The 15189-nt window shown below is 59.7% G+C and overlaps 1 protein-coding gene across 1 annotated transcript in view; it reads right to left on the bottom strand.

The window, feature by feature from the left end:
* Window positions 1-2857: 2857 nt before the first annotated feature.
* VAC14 (VAC14 component of PIKFYVE complex) overlaps window positions 2858-15189 on the bottom strand; it is a 205545-nt gene continuing 193213 nt past the window's right edge. The window contains exons 18-19 of the mRNA XM_039502852.1: window positions 13453-13603; window positions 2858-3790 (exon numbers count right to left, since the gene is read on the bottom strand). Of these exons, the coding sequence (XP_039358786.1) occupies window positions 3628-3790; window positions 13453-13603 (314 nt within the window). The 3' untranslated portion in view covers window positions 2858-3627. The remainder of the gene's footprint in view (window positions 3791-13452; window positions 13604-15189) is intronic.

Below are 15189 nucleotides of genomic sequence, written 5' to 3'. Positions count from 1 at the left end.
GGGTGGGGGCTCACTGAGCTTTCTTCAGGGTGCGGGAACAGGTGGTTCTAAGGGCTGGTGTGCAAAATTGAGCCCCACTTTCCTCCTGGTGGAGAGATCCTGACCCTCTCCCTATAGGAGCCAGGCTCCTCCAAGGGTAGGGGGATATTGTACAGACTGGCTGGAGGAGGTGGCTGCATGGGACACCCCCTGCCCCCCAGACTCCATGTATAAGCAGTTAGAGGGACACTCAGATTAACTCCCTCTGCTTTCCCTTGGCACTGGCAGAGCCGGCTTTGGGCACATGCCGCATGGGGAGGCAGGTTCAGTAGCGGCTGATGGGGAAGGGATGCGCTCATGGGTCAGGCACTAACAGCACATGGGAGCTGTGTGGCTGTGGGCGGGTGAGTTGCAAAGGGGAGCCTCACGCCCACGGGGGCCATCGAAGATCGGCCCCCGCCCAGCACCTCAGCAATGGAACAGGGATGACGTCACCGCCCTGCTTCCCAGGAGTGCTGAGGGTAGGGCCAGCAGCATGGGGCCGGCTCGGACACTGGGGCGACAAAGGCCAGGGCGAGGCCTGGAGAGAGAGGTGGAAAAACGAGAGAAACCCAAACAAACATCCTCAGAGGTGACTTCCCATCCCCCAAACGGCCAATGAGTCTGTGCCGAGCATGGGTCAGCACTCCACTGCCTGCTCCTGGGACGGCACAGACACCGGCTGAGTGACTCAGACCCTGGGCCCCGGCTGCAGCTCTCCAGCGGCCCGCTCCGACCCCCAGGCCCCGGCTGCGGCTCTCCAGCGGCCCGCTCCGACCCCTGGCTCTCCAGCGGCCCGCTCTGACCCCCGGCTCTCCAGCGGCCCGCTCTGACCCCCGGCTCTCCAGCGGCCCGCTCCGACCCAGGGGCCCTGGGCATCTGCAGAGCCCTCTGAAGCTTACAGTCTGATCTGAAGGCCACAGGATCTTTCCCACTCCCTTCAGTGGGCTCTGGAGCGGGCGGCTGGCCTGACTCTGCACGGTGCTGAGTGAGTTCGGCTCCCACTGGTTGCAGTGGGGGTTAGAGGAGCTTGGCACTGGCTGGATTTGGCCCTCTGCCCTTCCCCAGTCAGCAGACACTAGTGCTCTGGAGTTACCGCAGCTCCTGGAGGTGAGACTCTTGGCACTACCCCACCGGGACAGGGTTTTGAAGATCTCGCCTCAGGACAGAGGAATGGATTTATTTTATGCCCTCAGCACAGGGCTATTAGGATGAGCCAGCCCCACTCTAAACAAAGCAGCAGCCATAAAAGCGGAGGGAGAAGATATTCCTACCCCAGGACAACTCCAAGTCATCCAGAGGAGGGTCATTTCTAGAGGAGCCGCCCCCTTACCAGAGTCCCCTAAGCACACCCGGCCTTGTTCCATCTCTGTGCATCGCCTCCCGGCCCTGCTCTGGGAAGGGCTGTCTGTAGTCAACTCCTGCTGCAGAGCAAGGCCCCCCCTCGCTTTGAGCTACAAGGTCATACTGCGATGGGAGGCACTGACAGGCCCCACTACAAACCGATACTGGGAACCCAGAACATTGTCTGCCCCCTGTTCCAGCTTCTGACTGGGGCTGCCCAGAATCCTCGCCAGCGCTGGAGGGCGTAGCAAGGGGAATCCAAGGCACAACCCCCAGGGGCCCTGCTGCTCCCGCCAGCTTGTCACACGAGGAGGAGGCCTGGAATTCGGGAGATCAGACCACAGCCTGGATCCAGGTGCTGAGGAGCTGGGAATGCCACCCAGCCAGCAACTGGCAGGAAGTGAAGCCCAGCAGAGCAGCAGGCTGCCCAGGGGAAAGGGGCATTTCTGCTGCACTTGTGACCTACCCAACCACACAAGAGGGGGGAGAGCGGGTGGGTGTGGGGTGGAGGAGGAGTGGGCAGCATGAGGATTAAATGTTTCTATGGATAGTGAGACCATCCGGTTATACGTTCCCCTGCTTCACAGCCCAGGTCAAGCACTGGCAGAGAGGAGGTGGAAAGGCACTTCCCTGTAACGGAACAGCCTGCCCCCAGGGGCTCCTTCCCCTTCCTCAGACACTGGCCACTACCGGCGCAGACAGACCCCTGGGCTCTTGGCCTGCCTGAGGAATAAACACACCCAACCCTGCAACAGTTTGCTCCCACTTCACAGCTTCCTCCGAGCAACTCCAGCAGGGCGTCTCCGTGGGCGTTTGCAGCAGCTCACCGCTCAGGGTACGTCTGTCCTGCAATCCCAGGATGTGGCTGCAGCTCCTTCGGCCTGCTCGACACTGAATGTTTGGGCTGACACAGCTAGAGTGTGAAAAGTCCAACCCCTGGGCACCGTAACTCTGCCAACCTCACCCGCCCTGTAGAAGCAGCTTCCATTGACCCAGCTCCCGGTGCTTGGGGAGGCGGAGTTCCTGGAACGATGGAAAACCCCCTTCTGGCCCTGCAGCCGGCAGCTACACGACAGGTGCTCCAGCAGCACAGCTAAGGTGCTGAGCGGTGCCACTGCAGCGCCAAGCGTGCAGACGTGGCCTTCGTCTGGCTGGCTCTGGCCTCAGAGCACGGGCTAGCGCCATGGTAATGAACCCAGGCCTGCCCGGCTGTGGGACCCGAGCACGTCTACTGGAGCTGCAGCGACCCCCTAGGATTTCAGCATCGGCACGCCAGACCCGCCCTGCGCAAGGGGCACTCAGCGACCCCCTTCGCCCCGCGGAACAAATGGCAGACATGGGCCAAATCTCCAACCCCCGCAGGAAGTTTGGGAGACGCTGACCCAGCCAGGGGAGAGTCCCCCCCGAAGGGCTCAGTGGGTGTGGAGGGCAGCCTCAGCCCAGGCGATGGCCATCCCGGGGGCCTTCCCCCAAGGAGCAGCAGACGCCAGGCAGGGACTTTGCCATAATTCTTTTATTTCAACGTGGGGAGCTTTTACATTGGTACAAATCTATTTTCAGGCTAGAACTCGGACTCGGACTGAACCCCTCTATATACACATACATGATGCTTTCCGGGGGGCCATACGTACAACAGGAGGTGGGTCCGGGGGGGTAACGAGGCGGCTGAGTGACGCACACACAGGAATGCGAGTCCACAGGGCCAAGCGCACTGGAGGATTAGATGGTGCTGTTGCCACGGGGAGGTCAGGGCAGTGCACATCTGAGGGCCGAGGGGCCGGCTTTCCTTTCGGGACTGCAGCACATGACCACCTGCCTTGGGGGAGCGATGGGGGGGGAGGTGAGGCCAGTCCAGTCACACGCCCACAGACACTCGCTTGTTTGAGGCTGGAGGTAGCAGAAAATGCTTTTACGTGTCTTCCCTTTGGCCTTACTGGCCCGGCTGTGCCATCAGGGAGGGATTAGTAAGGCGGAGTGCAGGGGTGGGGGGCGGGCGTGTAGCTTCATTGGTCCGTCTAGTCCCCTCCTGCTGCTTCCCCACACACTTGCTTGTGATGCTGTGGAATTTTGTGCGGCTGCGGTGCTGGGCTCCGGCATGGTCTCTGGAGATCCTTCCCCAGCTGAGCATCGTGACCACCTCCACTGCCTCTCCCCCGGGACAAGCTCCCCGCTGGATCAGACACCCTGGAACCCACGGCAGCAGCCAAGCCCCTCGGCTCCCCTCCCCAGGTCACTGTCTCCATGCACACCAGCAGCAGCTGGTGCTCAGAGGACGACCCTTCGGTCTAGGGGCTCTCCCCGGCCAGCCCGCTGGTGTCTCACTTCCAGGTGCTTGTTCTGGACTCGCTCAAAGTGCTGCAGCAGCTCCAGGTAGTCGATGTTGGTGGCGGTTGCTTTCTTGAAGCCCAGGGTGGTTTTAGTGCTGTCCCTGGGGAGAGGAAGCAGAGAGAGATGAGAGGGCGTGTGCCAAGCACCCGGTCCGTTACCACCCCCACGCAGACACGCCAGGGGCCAGACACTTGTGCTTTCCACTACGGATCAGAGCGCCCAGCCTGACGCTGGGCTGAGCTAACCGGCCAAGCAGCAAGAGGCTTGGAGTAGAGGGTGCCGAGTCTCTCCTGAAATGGGCCCTGGGCTGAAGGCTGGAGAGCACTGCCCCCACTCCTGACGGCACCCCGTGCTACGAGCCTCTCCCGCTCTGAGCAGAGCTAGGCCCCAGGAGCTGGCGGGGGACGCCAGAGACTGCACTGCTCACTATCCAGGGACTGGAGCGCCCTGCGGAGTAACGCTCAGTACCGGCACCCGCTGGCGTTTCCTGGGGACAGTGTGCTCCAGGCTTGTCCTCTGCTCGATGCCTGCCAGGAGGAGCCACCCCTCGTGACAAGCCTGGTGGGGAGTTCAGTGCCCTGGCACCTCACTGCCTGAGAGCTGGGGTCACCTGGCAACAGGAGCCCCCACGGGATCCAAACAGCGGGGCCCAGCTGGGTCTGTGCCAGAGGGATCCCAGCCTGGAACCAGGGATGCTCCCTAGGCCAGGCAGGAGGAGTCTGGCAGAGCCCAGCTGGAGCACGGGAGGCAGCTGCAGAGGCCTGGTCTGGCCCTAGCACTGGTCTCTCAAGAGTCACCCCCACAAATCTAAGGTGGGGCTGACACCAGCAGCGTTAGACAGAGCGGCTGCCCTGCGGGTGCCATTCGCGGCGTGTGACGCACCCTCCCAGGCTGGGGGGCCCAGCGAGCTGGGGCACCAGGGTTCTGCGGAGCCCCAGCTGCGAGGCTCTCCCCCGGCCGAGCAGACAGCGCGGCAGGTCAGCGCCCCGGGGCGACAGCGCAGGGCGGCCTGCCTGAGCGGGAAGGGCACGCCAGGGTAAGGTGCTGCAGCCAGTGCAGAGGAAGCCTGCAGGCTCCATTGCTGCGCAGCGCCGGGGAAGTTACTGACCCTATAGGACCAAGGACCAGAGCACCCAGCCGGGCTGTGGCCTCGTGTCCTTTCAAAGCCAGCCCCACACACCCACCAAGGCCACTGCCCTGCAACTCTGCTGGGCTGCCCCCCCATGCCCATCTGGCTCTTCGCTCCTGTCCGACTGCACCTCCAGCAGGGCCGGCCAAATCCTGCCTCGGATAACATAAGAACGGCCGTACCGGGTCAGACCAAAGGTCCATCCAGCCCAGTATCCTGTCTGCCGACAGTGGCCAATGCCAGGTGCCCCAGAGGGAGTGAACCTAACAGGCAATGATCAAGTGATCTCTCTCCTGCCATCCATCTCCATCCTCTGACGAACAGAGGCTAGGGACACCATTCCTTACCCAGCCTGGCTAATAGCCATTAATGGACTTAACCTCCATGAATGTATCCAGTTCTCTTTTAAATGCTGTTATAGCGCATGCACCAGCCCCCCTCTGCCTCAGGAGTCGCTGCTGCCACATGTCCCCGTCCCGCCCCAGAACAGGCTGCCCGCGCCTGCACGCCCCCCCTGCCAATCAACACAATGGGACAGGCTCTTGTCCCACCTCTTGCTCCCGTCTCAGCCCCGAGGGTGGGGGGGAAACGGTCCAGCCCAATGTTATCCCCCAAGCCCAGCTCCAGCTGACATCACAACCATGGGGCCGGTCGTGTTGGGGTTCCTGGGGGACGCTCAGGCACAGCCCCTCGCTACTCCCCACGGGGCTGGGTGAGGCTGCAAGAAGAGGAGACAAACGTACATGCAGGAACCCGTGGCTCGGAGCCAGACACGCTGCCTGGGAAGGGGGATCTGGGCAGGCTGGGGCGCTGGCCCAGGGCTCAGATGGACCCCAGATGCAGCCAGTGCCGCAGAGCAGGAGAGGTGGGAAGAGCACACGAGCAGCGAGTCCGTCTGGGACAGAGCCAGGCGGGTGGGACAGTCTGCCCAGGGCCGGGAGTGCTGATGGACCCTGGGCCTGGGCCTGTGCAGGAGAGAACGAGCTGCTGCAGGGGGAAGCGGTCTGAGCAGCCATGGGCTGATCTGAGCTGCCTCCACCCTCCCCTGGCAGAGGAGAGAGCCTGGCCGAGTGCCGGGCGGGAGCTCTCCCCTGGGCTGACCGAAGGGGCACAGGCCCAGGCTAGTGCGGGATGGCTCAAGGGGGCTCCGGACAAAGAGGGTCAAAGCGCTTGGACTCCTGCCGCCAGCGCCCACAAAAGCCACGTGTGCTGCTAAAGACAGAGGCCGGCTGGGCGGTTCAGCGGCCCGCCGGAGTCACGCGGGGGCAGCGGCGGCACTGGAAACAGAGCCTGGAGCCTTGACTGTGAGCCAGCAGCTCTAACCACAGGCCAAGCTGCCTTCCTTCGAGGGCAGCAAAGCAGCGACTGCAGCAGGATGATCCTGGGTGGGAGACCCCAGGTCTCCGGTACAAATCCCAGGACATGCCAGTGGGAGACCAAGCCCTGTGCATTTCAACTGCCAATCAGCTGCATGGGCTCCACTCAGTTACTGCTGGATCACAAAGACGCCAACTTAGCGGCATCTGCTTTGCAATTCTGAGGCCCTGGCTACACCCAAATTGCCCCGGGTTAGTGGAACCAGTGCAAAAGGCCCTGGGCACATGCTTGTTCGGGTTTATTGAGGTTTAGTTTCAACCCAGTTCTAAGCAACTTATGCCACATGGAGACAAAAGCCTCCCCCCACGCACAGGGTTGGACTGGTTTGACTCAGGGCAGGTCTCCACTTACAACGCGGCCGTGGCGCGGCTGCCCCCGTCGCGCTCCAGTGAAGAAGCTACGACACCAGCAGGAGAACGTCTCCCGCCTCGGGCGTAGCTATGGCAGTAGGGAAGCGCTGCTGCCGGGACAGCGCTGCCTACCCTGCGGGTTAGACTAGGGTAACTGGTGGCTTTTTCCCACCCCTGAGCGACAGTCCTACTGATGGACGTTTGTAGTGTAGACCAGCCCTAAAGTCTGTTTAGACTCACACCGGAAGTGAAACCAGGGCAACGCTGCAGGGGACCAGCCCCGAGTGCCAGCTCCCGGGCTGTCTGTACTGCTGGCACAAGGAGGGTGAGGGATCACCCACTGGCGCCATGGCATTATGCCTCAAGGCCTCAGGCTTAACTAACTGATTTACGGGGGTGGCAAGTGTGGTGCTTGGGAAAGGGAGGGACCTAACAGCACAAACAGGCGCTGAGTGTCCTGCCTCAGTGCAAGACACGAGAAGTCATTCTTCCGCTCTGATTAGGCCTCAGCTGGAGTATTGTGTCCAGTCCTGGGGACACATGTCTGGAAAGATGTGGACAAACTGGAGAGAGTCCAGAGAAGAGCAACAAAAATGATTAAAGGTCTAGGAAACATGAGCTATGAGGGAAGATTGAAAAAACTGGGTTTGTTTAGTCTGGAGAAGAGAAGACTGAGAGGGGACCTGGGAACAGTTTTCAAGTACATGAAAGGTTGTTACAAGGAGGAGGGAGAAGAAGTGTTCTGAGATAGGACAAGAAGCAATGGACTTAAATTGCAGCAAGGGAGGTTTAGGTTGGACATTGGGAAAAACTTCCTGTCAGGGTGGTTAAGCACGGGAATAAATTGCCAAGGGAGGTTGTGGAATCTCCATCATTGGAGATTTTTAAGAGCAGGTTGGACAAACACCTGTCAGGGATGGTCTAGATAATACTCAGTCCTGCCAGGAGTGCAGGGGACTGGACTAGACAACCTCTCGAGGTCCCTTCCAGTCCTACGAGTCTACCGCTGCCCCTCAATCCAGATCTGCAGCCCCCTGAGTAATTCCAGCCCGAGAGCCCCCCAACAGCTCTGCCAATACCCTAAATCCAGACCTGGCCCCTGCTATGCCACTTAGTCCCCCCCGAGCTCTCCTGAGGCCCTCCACCCAGACAGGCACCCCCTACTATGCCACTCCTAGTCCCCCAGCCCTGCCAAAGCCCCTCCATACTTATGCTCTGGAAAGGCCCCACTGTGCTGGGTGCTGCCCTGAAGAACCTGCAGTCCCAGGGTAAGAGCACAGAAGAGGAGGATAATGCACAGGCTATTCCAGCCCACGGCTCCTCTCACAGCTCCACCAAGGCTCCCCATGCTGTGCACCAGCCCTGCTATTCCAGGAGGGGAAAAGCGCAAGGCACTAAAACGCCAGTGTTTAATCCTTTCCCACAGCAGTACGGGAATCCCGCCTCCCGGCTCCTGCTGGCTGGCTCTGCCTCTGGCTGCACTGCTTAGGAAGCTGTACTTGGCCAGATCATAAAGAGTGTTTGTCTCCTCGAGAGTCACTGGAATTAGGAGCAAACCTGAGACCGGTATGTGTGTCTGAGGTAGTGCTGAGACACTGCCAGGAGGAGAGGTTCCCCCTGGCCTGGATATTTGGGGGAGGGAGGCCAATCCACAGAGCTTGACATTTGGGAAATCAACAACCCCAACCTACACACAAGGTGATTAACAGAGGAGGGGCAAAAATCGACAGGGCCTGTTTGTTTAGCTTGGAGGAGCTTAGAAGGAGAAGAAAAACCACCCCCCACTGAAGGCTTAACCCTTCAGACACCCACTACATGCTGCAGAGCAGCAGAGAACATCTCCGAAATGCTTAGACAGACAGCGCTGAATGGCCCAGTTTCTCCTGCTGAATCAGATGCCACTTGAGTTCCTGTTTCCAGCCAACAGCTGGGGTATCTCCGCTGTTTTCGGGGCCTGCTCAGTGGCTGGGAAGACAGAACCGCTGGGCGAGGGGGTGGCAAGCAGCAGCCCTGGCAAGGAGCAAGGTGCCAGTTTGCTGGGAGGTCAGCACTGATTGGGGGCCCCCGGGAGGGGGTGGGATCAGACACTGCTATTCTGCTTAGCAAGTGGCTAACGCTCCCTTCAGAGCCAGGCATCTGAGCCAAGCCAGTGGCCTGGGCCATGTTATGCCTGGAAGTGCCATGCAGCGCTTGGAGAAACTCCTGCCCCGGCTCTTGTCTCACAGGGTCCCTAGGGCCCCTGCTGATTCTCCCTCCTGGCCAGCTGAAGGCGAGCGTGGCTGCCCAAGGTCCTGTCTACACTGGGCCGGGACAGTGGTGGGAAACATGTGGCCAAGATCCAGCTCCTAGTGCTTGTGCTGTCAGAGCAGCAGGGCCGCCTAGAGGGGGGGGCAAGAGGGGCAATTTGCCCCAGGCCCCGAGCCCCACAGGGGCCCCCACCAGAGTTTTTCGGGGCCCCTGGAGCGGGGTCCTTCACTCGCTCCGGGGGGCCCGGAAAACTCTTGCAGGGCCGGGTGCAGGAGCTTCTTCGCTCCCGGTCTTCGCCGGCGGGGGGTCCTTCCACTCCGGGGCGGAACGACCCCCCGCCGGCGAATTACCGCCGAAGACGGAGCGGGACCCGCCGCCGAGTTCAGCCCGGTCTTCGGCGGTAATTCAGCGGCGGGGGGCCCTTTTGTTCCGGGACCCACCGGTGAAGTGCCCCAAAGACCCGCAGCGGGGACCCCCCTCCGCCGAATTACCGCCGAAGACCGGGCTGCACTTTGGCGGCGGGTCCCGCTCCGGCAGTAATTCGGTGGCGGGGGGGGGCCCCGCCGCGGGTCTTCGGGGCACTTTGGCGGCGGGTCCCGGAACGGAAGGGCCCCCCGCTGCCGACGACCCTGGGCCCCCGGAATCCTCTGGGCGGCCCTGCAGAGCTGGCAGGGCTCAGGGGCTGACATGTGATTACCTGGGTCCCTACCATGACCACAACATACTATTTATTTTCTCGAAAGCCATAGATCTACCTGGTTTGGCTGGCTCTGCTCCCACTCTGGTGTGGACGAGCCGTAACAGAGCAGGCCATGCATTGAGAATTATCACTTCCTGATCCCCCAACCCCGCACTGCTCCACCGAACTCAGGGAATGAGGTTCTGCCAAGCCCTTTGCTCCACTCATCTCGCTAGGGAAGTGTGGGGCAGCAGGCCCCTGCTACTCCCTTGGTAGGTACAGCATCCCCACTGGCCAAGTATGGTGCACACCTTGGGTTACTGCCATGGGGCAGGGCCGTAAAACAAATGCTTTGAGGTTGGGGGAATTCCTTGCCCCTGGCTTTCCAGCTGCACTGCTCAGAGGCTGAGCGGAAGAGCACAAGGCAAAGGGAGAAGTGGAGACAGAGGAGCACCGCAGAGAGCTCAGCAGAGTGCAGCCCCTCAGTGCCGGCTGAGAGCTGGTCACCTCCAGTACACTGCACTGGGCTGCTGCTGGCATTTACTTGTGGGCAAGCGTCCGTGAAGCCGAAGCGCCAAGAGCACTAGCCTGAGACAAGGGTCATCTGGGCAGGCAGCGAGTACTGCAGGCAGATGCCAATGGGAACGCCGCACCCCTGCAGCACCACCACTGCTGCTCCAGTCCTGCGAAGGGATGGCCAAGGGGACTGGAGAACTCGGCACCTGCAATGAGCCTTTTGACACGAGGTTTGGCCTCTGATTGCTAGTGACCAAAGTGCATTACCAGCTCCTTGGAGGCTCATGTAAGAAGAACTGATGCCCTTAGTCTTGTTCATAGGGGACAGGTGGCTGCTTCCATCACTGCTGGCCCCTCAGCAGACAGGCTGACATGAGGAATGGGGCACAGAATCCCCCCCAGCAGTGAGACCCTTCACGGGAGGAAGGACACGCTGGAGGCCATGGTACATTTGTTCGGGATGGCCAGTTGTGCTGCAGTTTGGAGATGAAAAGCCTACAAGAAGTGACAGCACCCAGCTCCCTTTCCCACGGACTGTGGCGCTTGCGAACCCGGACCCCCACAGCAGGATGGCCAGCACGCTAAATGCGGTGTTAGGCAAGGTTCTGGCGTGCTCTCTCTGGAGTTGGGTGTTCCTCTGAAGATGACTGCCGCGTGGTAGTTGAAACCTCAGGAACCACGGCTAATAGGTAGGACAGTGGATTGGCAGTCCTGGGTTCTAATTCCAGATGTGCCACTGATCTGCTGGGTGACCTAGAGAGAGGCACACCTCGGTGCCTGGGGTCCCCACCCCCTGGTCTTGTCTATTCAGACGGTAAAGCTGTGGGGGCAGGGATGGCCTCTCACTTTGTGTCTAGCGCAATGGATGCATTTGGGTAACAGGCTAGAACGGACGTGCAACTCTCCTGTGCCGACCCCCACTCTTGGATTAAGAGATTAACCCAAGGCTCAGTGATGGTCAGACTGGGGAACCCAGGGAAATTCAGATCCAGGGATAAATGCGACAGTCTTCTCTGCAGAGAGACATTTAAAAAGAGAGCTAGTCCATACAAGGAGTGCAGAGAAAGGAGATGGGACACCTTGATGGAGATGGGAAACCCGCCAGGCATCTCTGTCCAGGCAGTGGGTCGACACCTTTCGCCCACGGCTTCCCCCTGCCCCAGCTGGCTCTCCCAAGGGGGGCAGCTTGGTCTGTTATGAGAGTGGGCTCCGATGTTTAATAGAATGTAGGTCACAGTTAATCAGATGCTCAGTCTGTCTGACAGCTCTGATTGCTCCAAAAGCCCAGTAATCGGGGGCGAAAAGAGGAAAACCCTCCCCCCTGAAAACACACACACACACACACACACACACACTGCTCACACTCAAAAAAAAATACTCTGGCTGAGAACAGAGGCCAATGCTCCTGAGCACACAGGCCAGGGAGCGTGAGGCCCTGGATAACAGCCTGCCGAGGGACTAGTTAAAAGGCAAGGATCTGCCTGCTGCACATCTTGGAACGCTGTCCCCAGGGCTTTGCAGAGGAGGGATAAGTCTTTAATGTCTCCAGAAGGGATGTGCCACCGCTGAGGAGCAGCCCTCCCAGCTCATTAGCCTGGACTTTGAAAGAGCTACTTCCCCAGCCCAGCCGAACAGAGACGGGGTGGGCTCACCTGGCCAGGGCGAAGATGTCCCTAGGAGCCCTCCCCACCACAGCCAAGAGACGCCTCCTCACTGCCAAGAGAAGAGGAGAGCCACGTACACTGGGACATTTTATGCCTGGCACCGGTTTTATGATAGCGAAGAATTAACAGCACAGGCTGGAGACCCTGGCATGCCACAGCTTCCCTCTCCCAGGAGGTCTTGCCTGGTTGGCGACCCTCAGCCCTAGCTGCATTCTGCTCCAGAGATTTCATAGCATGGTGGACAGACGTCCAGCAAGGACCAGAACCTGGCTGCCCTGGGCCAGCCTGAAGAGCGAAGCACCAAGACAAGCCCTGATCTCTGGCTCCAAGCTGCAGGGCTCCAGCCACTAGGTCACTGGGTCAGCTCCCGTGCTGCGCTGTGTGCCCAGCTGGAGAGCTCGCTGCCTGCAGCAGGATGCAGAGCTGGCTGGGTATACAGTAGATGGGCATGCCGGGCTGGGCCCAGTCTGCACAGCTGATGTCTAGGTCCCTGCCCCCTAAGCAGTGTCCCAGCCAGTCTGTAGAGTTAAAGCCAGAAGGGGCCATTATGATCACCGGCGTAGCCAGAATCAGGTGCACTGAGGGGCTGTGCTGCTGCCCAGCAGCGTAGGGGCCAAGAGCAGCAGATGCACCCCAGGCAGGCGACTGCTGGCGAGACGGCAGAGCAGGCAAAGGCGATCGATGGTTCTCAAAGGCCAGAGTAGCGCGGGCCCAGCAGCCCACCAGACTCGCAGGGCTGCTAGCACTGGCATGTGCGCTAGTGGCCGGCTAGGGTGAAAGGGGCTGAAGCAGCTCCCAGGGTAGGACGCCTGGTGCAGGCAGCCCCTGGGTAGGCTCCCGGGGGCTGTTCCTAACAAGCTGGGGCAGCTGAGGGGAGCTGCGCTGGTCTCCATTCAGTGTAAATCTGCTCCAGGGCTCTGCTCGTTTCCATGGCGACCCTGCAAGTGAAATTTTCCATCCCGGATGCCAAATGCCTGTGGATGAGGCACAGCCCTCCAAGGGTTACCAAATATAGACAAAAGCTGAGCGACGCTGCACAGTGCAGGGCAAGGAGCGCGCCCAGAGCCCTGGCAGGCGGCCGTGCGCGCAGGAGGAAGCCTCAGGCCTGACACCCAGCGCTGCGGGCAGGTGCCTCAGAGCAAGGCCCTGCTGCTGCTCGCACAGAGAAGGGGTCAGGCCTGGGCTGCCAAACGGCTCATACGCCTGAATGCTCCAGAGCCCCACACGCTGCTCTGCCGCCCTCGCCTGCGGCAGTGATGTTACCGGAGGGCGAGAGTCGCAGCCACCGCTCTGCCCGTGCCTCTCGCCAAGCACCCACTGCAGAGGGGGCAGCTTGAGCCCATGAGGTCCCAGCATGCATTGCTCCACCTTGATGCAAGCAGCCAAGTCTCAGGCCCTTCGGCCCCTACCGGCCATGGCTTTGTATTAAGGATAAGGGCTGCCACGCTAAATCCAATTAGCCGTGTCCCTGGTCACTGCCCCACAACTGAGCACAGTTCAGGTCCCCCCGCCCCCGATGTCACTATTCTTCCTCATCAGCATTGCCCTCCGACCGCCCCACACCGGGCTGCGAGGGCCCAGCCCATGCTGCATCACTGAAGGAGTGGAGGCAGCTCAGCTCCTGCAGGACTGGATGTTGCCAAGCCAGGCGCAGAGTGTACCGAGAGCTCTAGGTTTAGGACCAACGTGGGCTGTGCCCTGAGGACACCACAGACACTGCTGGCAGGAATGCAAGAGGACGAAACACTGGGGGCCATACTGAAAGGGGGAGGAGTTACTCCCCCGGCGGGTGTCACTCACGTGGTCTGCAGGAGCTCGGGGTTGGGTACGCACTGCAGTCGGTGGGAGAGGAGCTGGAAGGCACTGCTCTGAGGCAGAAGCATCAGCAGTCCGTAGAGAGCCTTGATCAGGTAGGGGTTATTCTTCACGTCCAGCAGCTGCAGGCGCAGATCTGTGGCCAGAACAGACAGGCAATCAACGGAGGTGAAAACAATCATTCCATCCGGCAGCCAGACCCCCCACCAAGCCCTCCCTGTGGGTGCAGAGAGAGAGCTGGATCGTTCTTTACAAACTACCCCAAACTTCTCCCGGTTGGCCCAGGAAAGCACCTCCTGGGTGCCATGCACTCATCTGCTTTCAGAGAGCCTGGCAAGCACCACCCCCGAGGTCCTGTTATTCTCTACCCCAAAGACTGCTTTCATGTACCATTGCGTCCAACACCCAGGGGTGATGGGCAGGAGTCCCCTTCCAGCACCCTCTAATGCTACGGCAACATTGGTGCTACCCACCCTCCCCCACCACTAAGCATCTGGGCTTCCCGCAGCTGCGCACCCAGTCTGAGTCAGGAAGAGATGCTCCCTGCTAGGCCACTGGGCTGGCACAATGGCACCTCTCTAAGCCACTGCTTTTGTCCCCGACCTGCAGGCCTGCCACCTTCCCCAGCTCCTGCTGCAGCGTCTCTGCACGGATGTGATGGCATTTCTCAGGCACGGCCTGAATCTGGATTCCTGCACCAACCAAGGCAGGCTCAAAACAGGGCAAAATGCTGCATTTACAAAGCACCCCAGAATGAGATTGCTACGGAACCCCTGCAGAACGAGACCCGCCAATGAATCCAGGCCAAGGAGGGGGGCTGCAGTTCACAGGCCCCTCTCCTTTTTGATCTGGGAAGCAAAATCTACCAGTGTCAGTTGATTGGATGGTTTCCCTTTGCCATTTCCTTTCTAGGCCACCCCTTGCTGCACATCCCTTCACCACCTTGCTCACAAATTAACCAGTTTAAGATGCAGTTCTACATTGCAAAGCAGCTCTTTTCTATTCCACAGATCTACTCCTTGCTGCACTCATAGATGATTAGGGTTGGACTAGGGTTGCATCCGATGAAGTGGGCTCTAGCCCACAAAACCTTGTGCTCAAATAAATTTGTTAGTCTCTAAGGTGCCACAAGTTCTCCTGTTCTTTTTGCAGATACAGACTAACACGGCTGCTACTCTGAAACCTAGGGTTGGAAGAGACCTCAGGAGGTCATCTTGTCCAACCCCCTGCTCAAAGCAGGAACAACCCCAACTAAATCATCCCAGCCAGGGCTTTGTCAAGCCTGACCTTAAAAACCTCTAAGGAAGGAGATTCCACCACCTCCCTAGGTAACCCATTCCAGTGCTTCACCACCCTCCTAGTGAAACAGTGTTTCCTAATATCCAACCTAAACCTCCCCCACTGCAACTTGAGACCATTGCTCCTTGTTCTCTCATCTGCCACCACCGAGAACAGCCTAGATCCATCCTCTTTGGAACCCCCTTCAGGTAGTTGAAGGCTGCTATCAAATCCCCCCTCACTCTTCTCTTCTGTGGACTAAGTAAAACCAGTTCCCTCAGCTTCTCTTCATAAGTCATGTGCTCCAGCCCCCTAATCATTTTTGTTGCCCTCCGCTGGACTCTCTCCAATTTGTCCACATCCCATTTGGACACACTACTCCAGGTGTGGCCTCACCAGTGCTGAATAGAGGGGAATAATCACTTCCCTGGATCTGCTGGCAAT

Source organism: Mauremys reevesii, linkage group 16 (assembly GCF_016161935.1).
Source record: "Mauremys reevesii isolate NIE-2019 linkage group 16, ASM1616193v1, whole genome shotgun sequence".
NCBI lineage: Eukaryota > Metazoa > Chordata > Testudines > Geoemydidae > Mauremys > Mauremys reevesii.
This window is presented reverse-complemented; position numbering and strand designations above follow the sequence as displayed.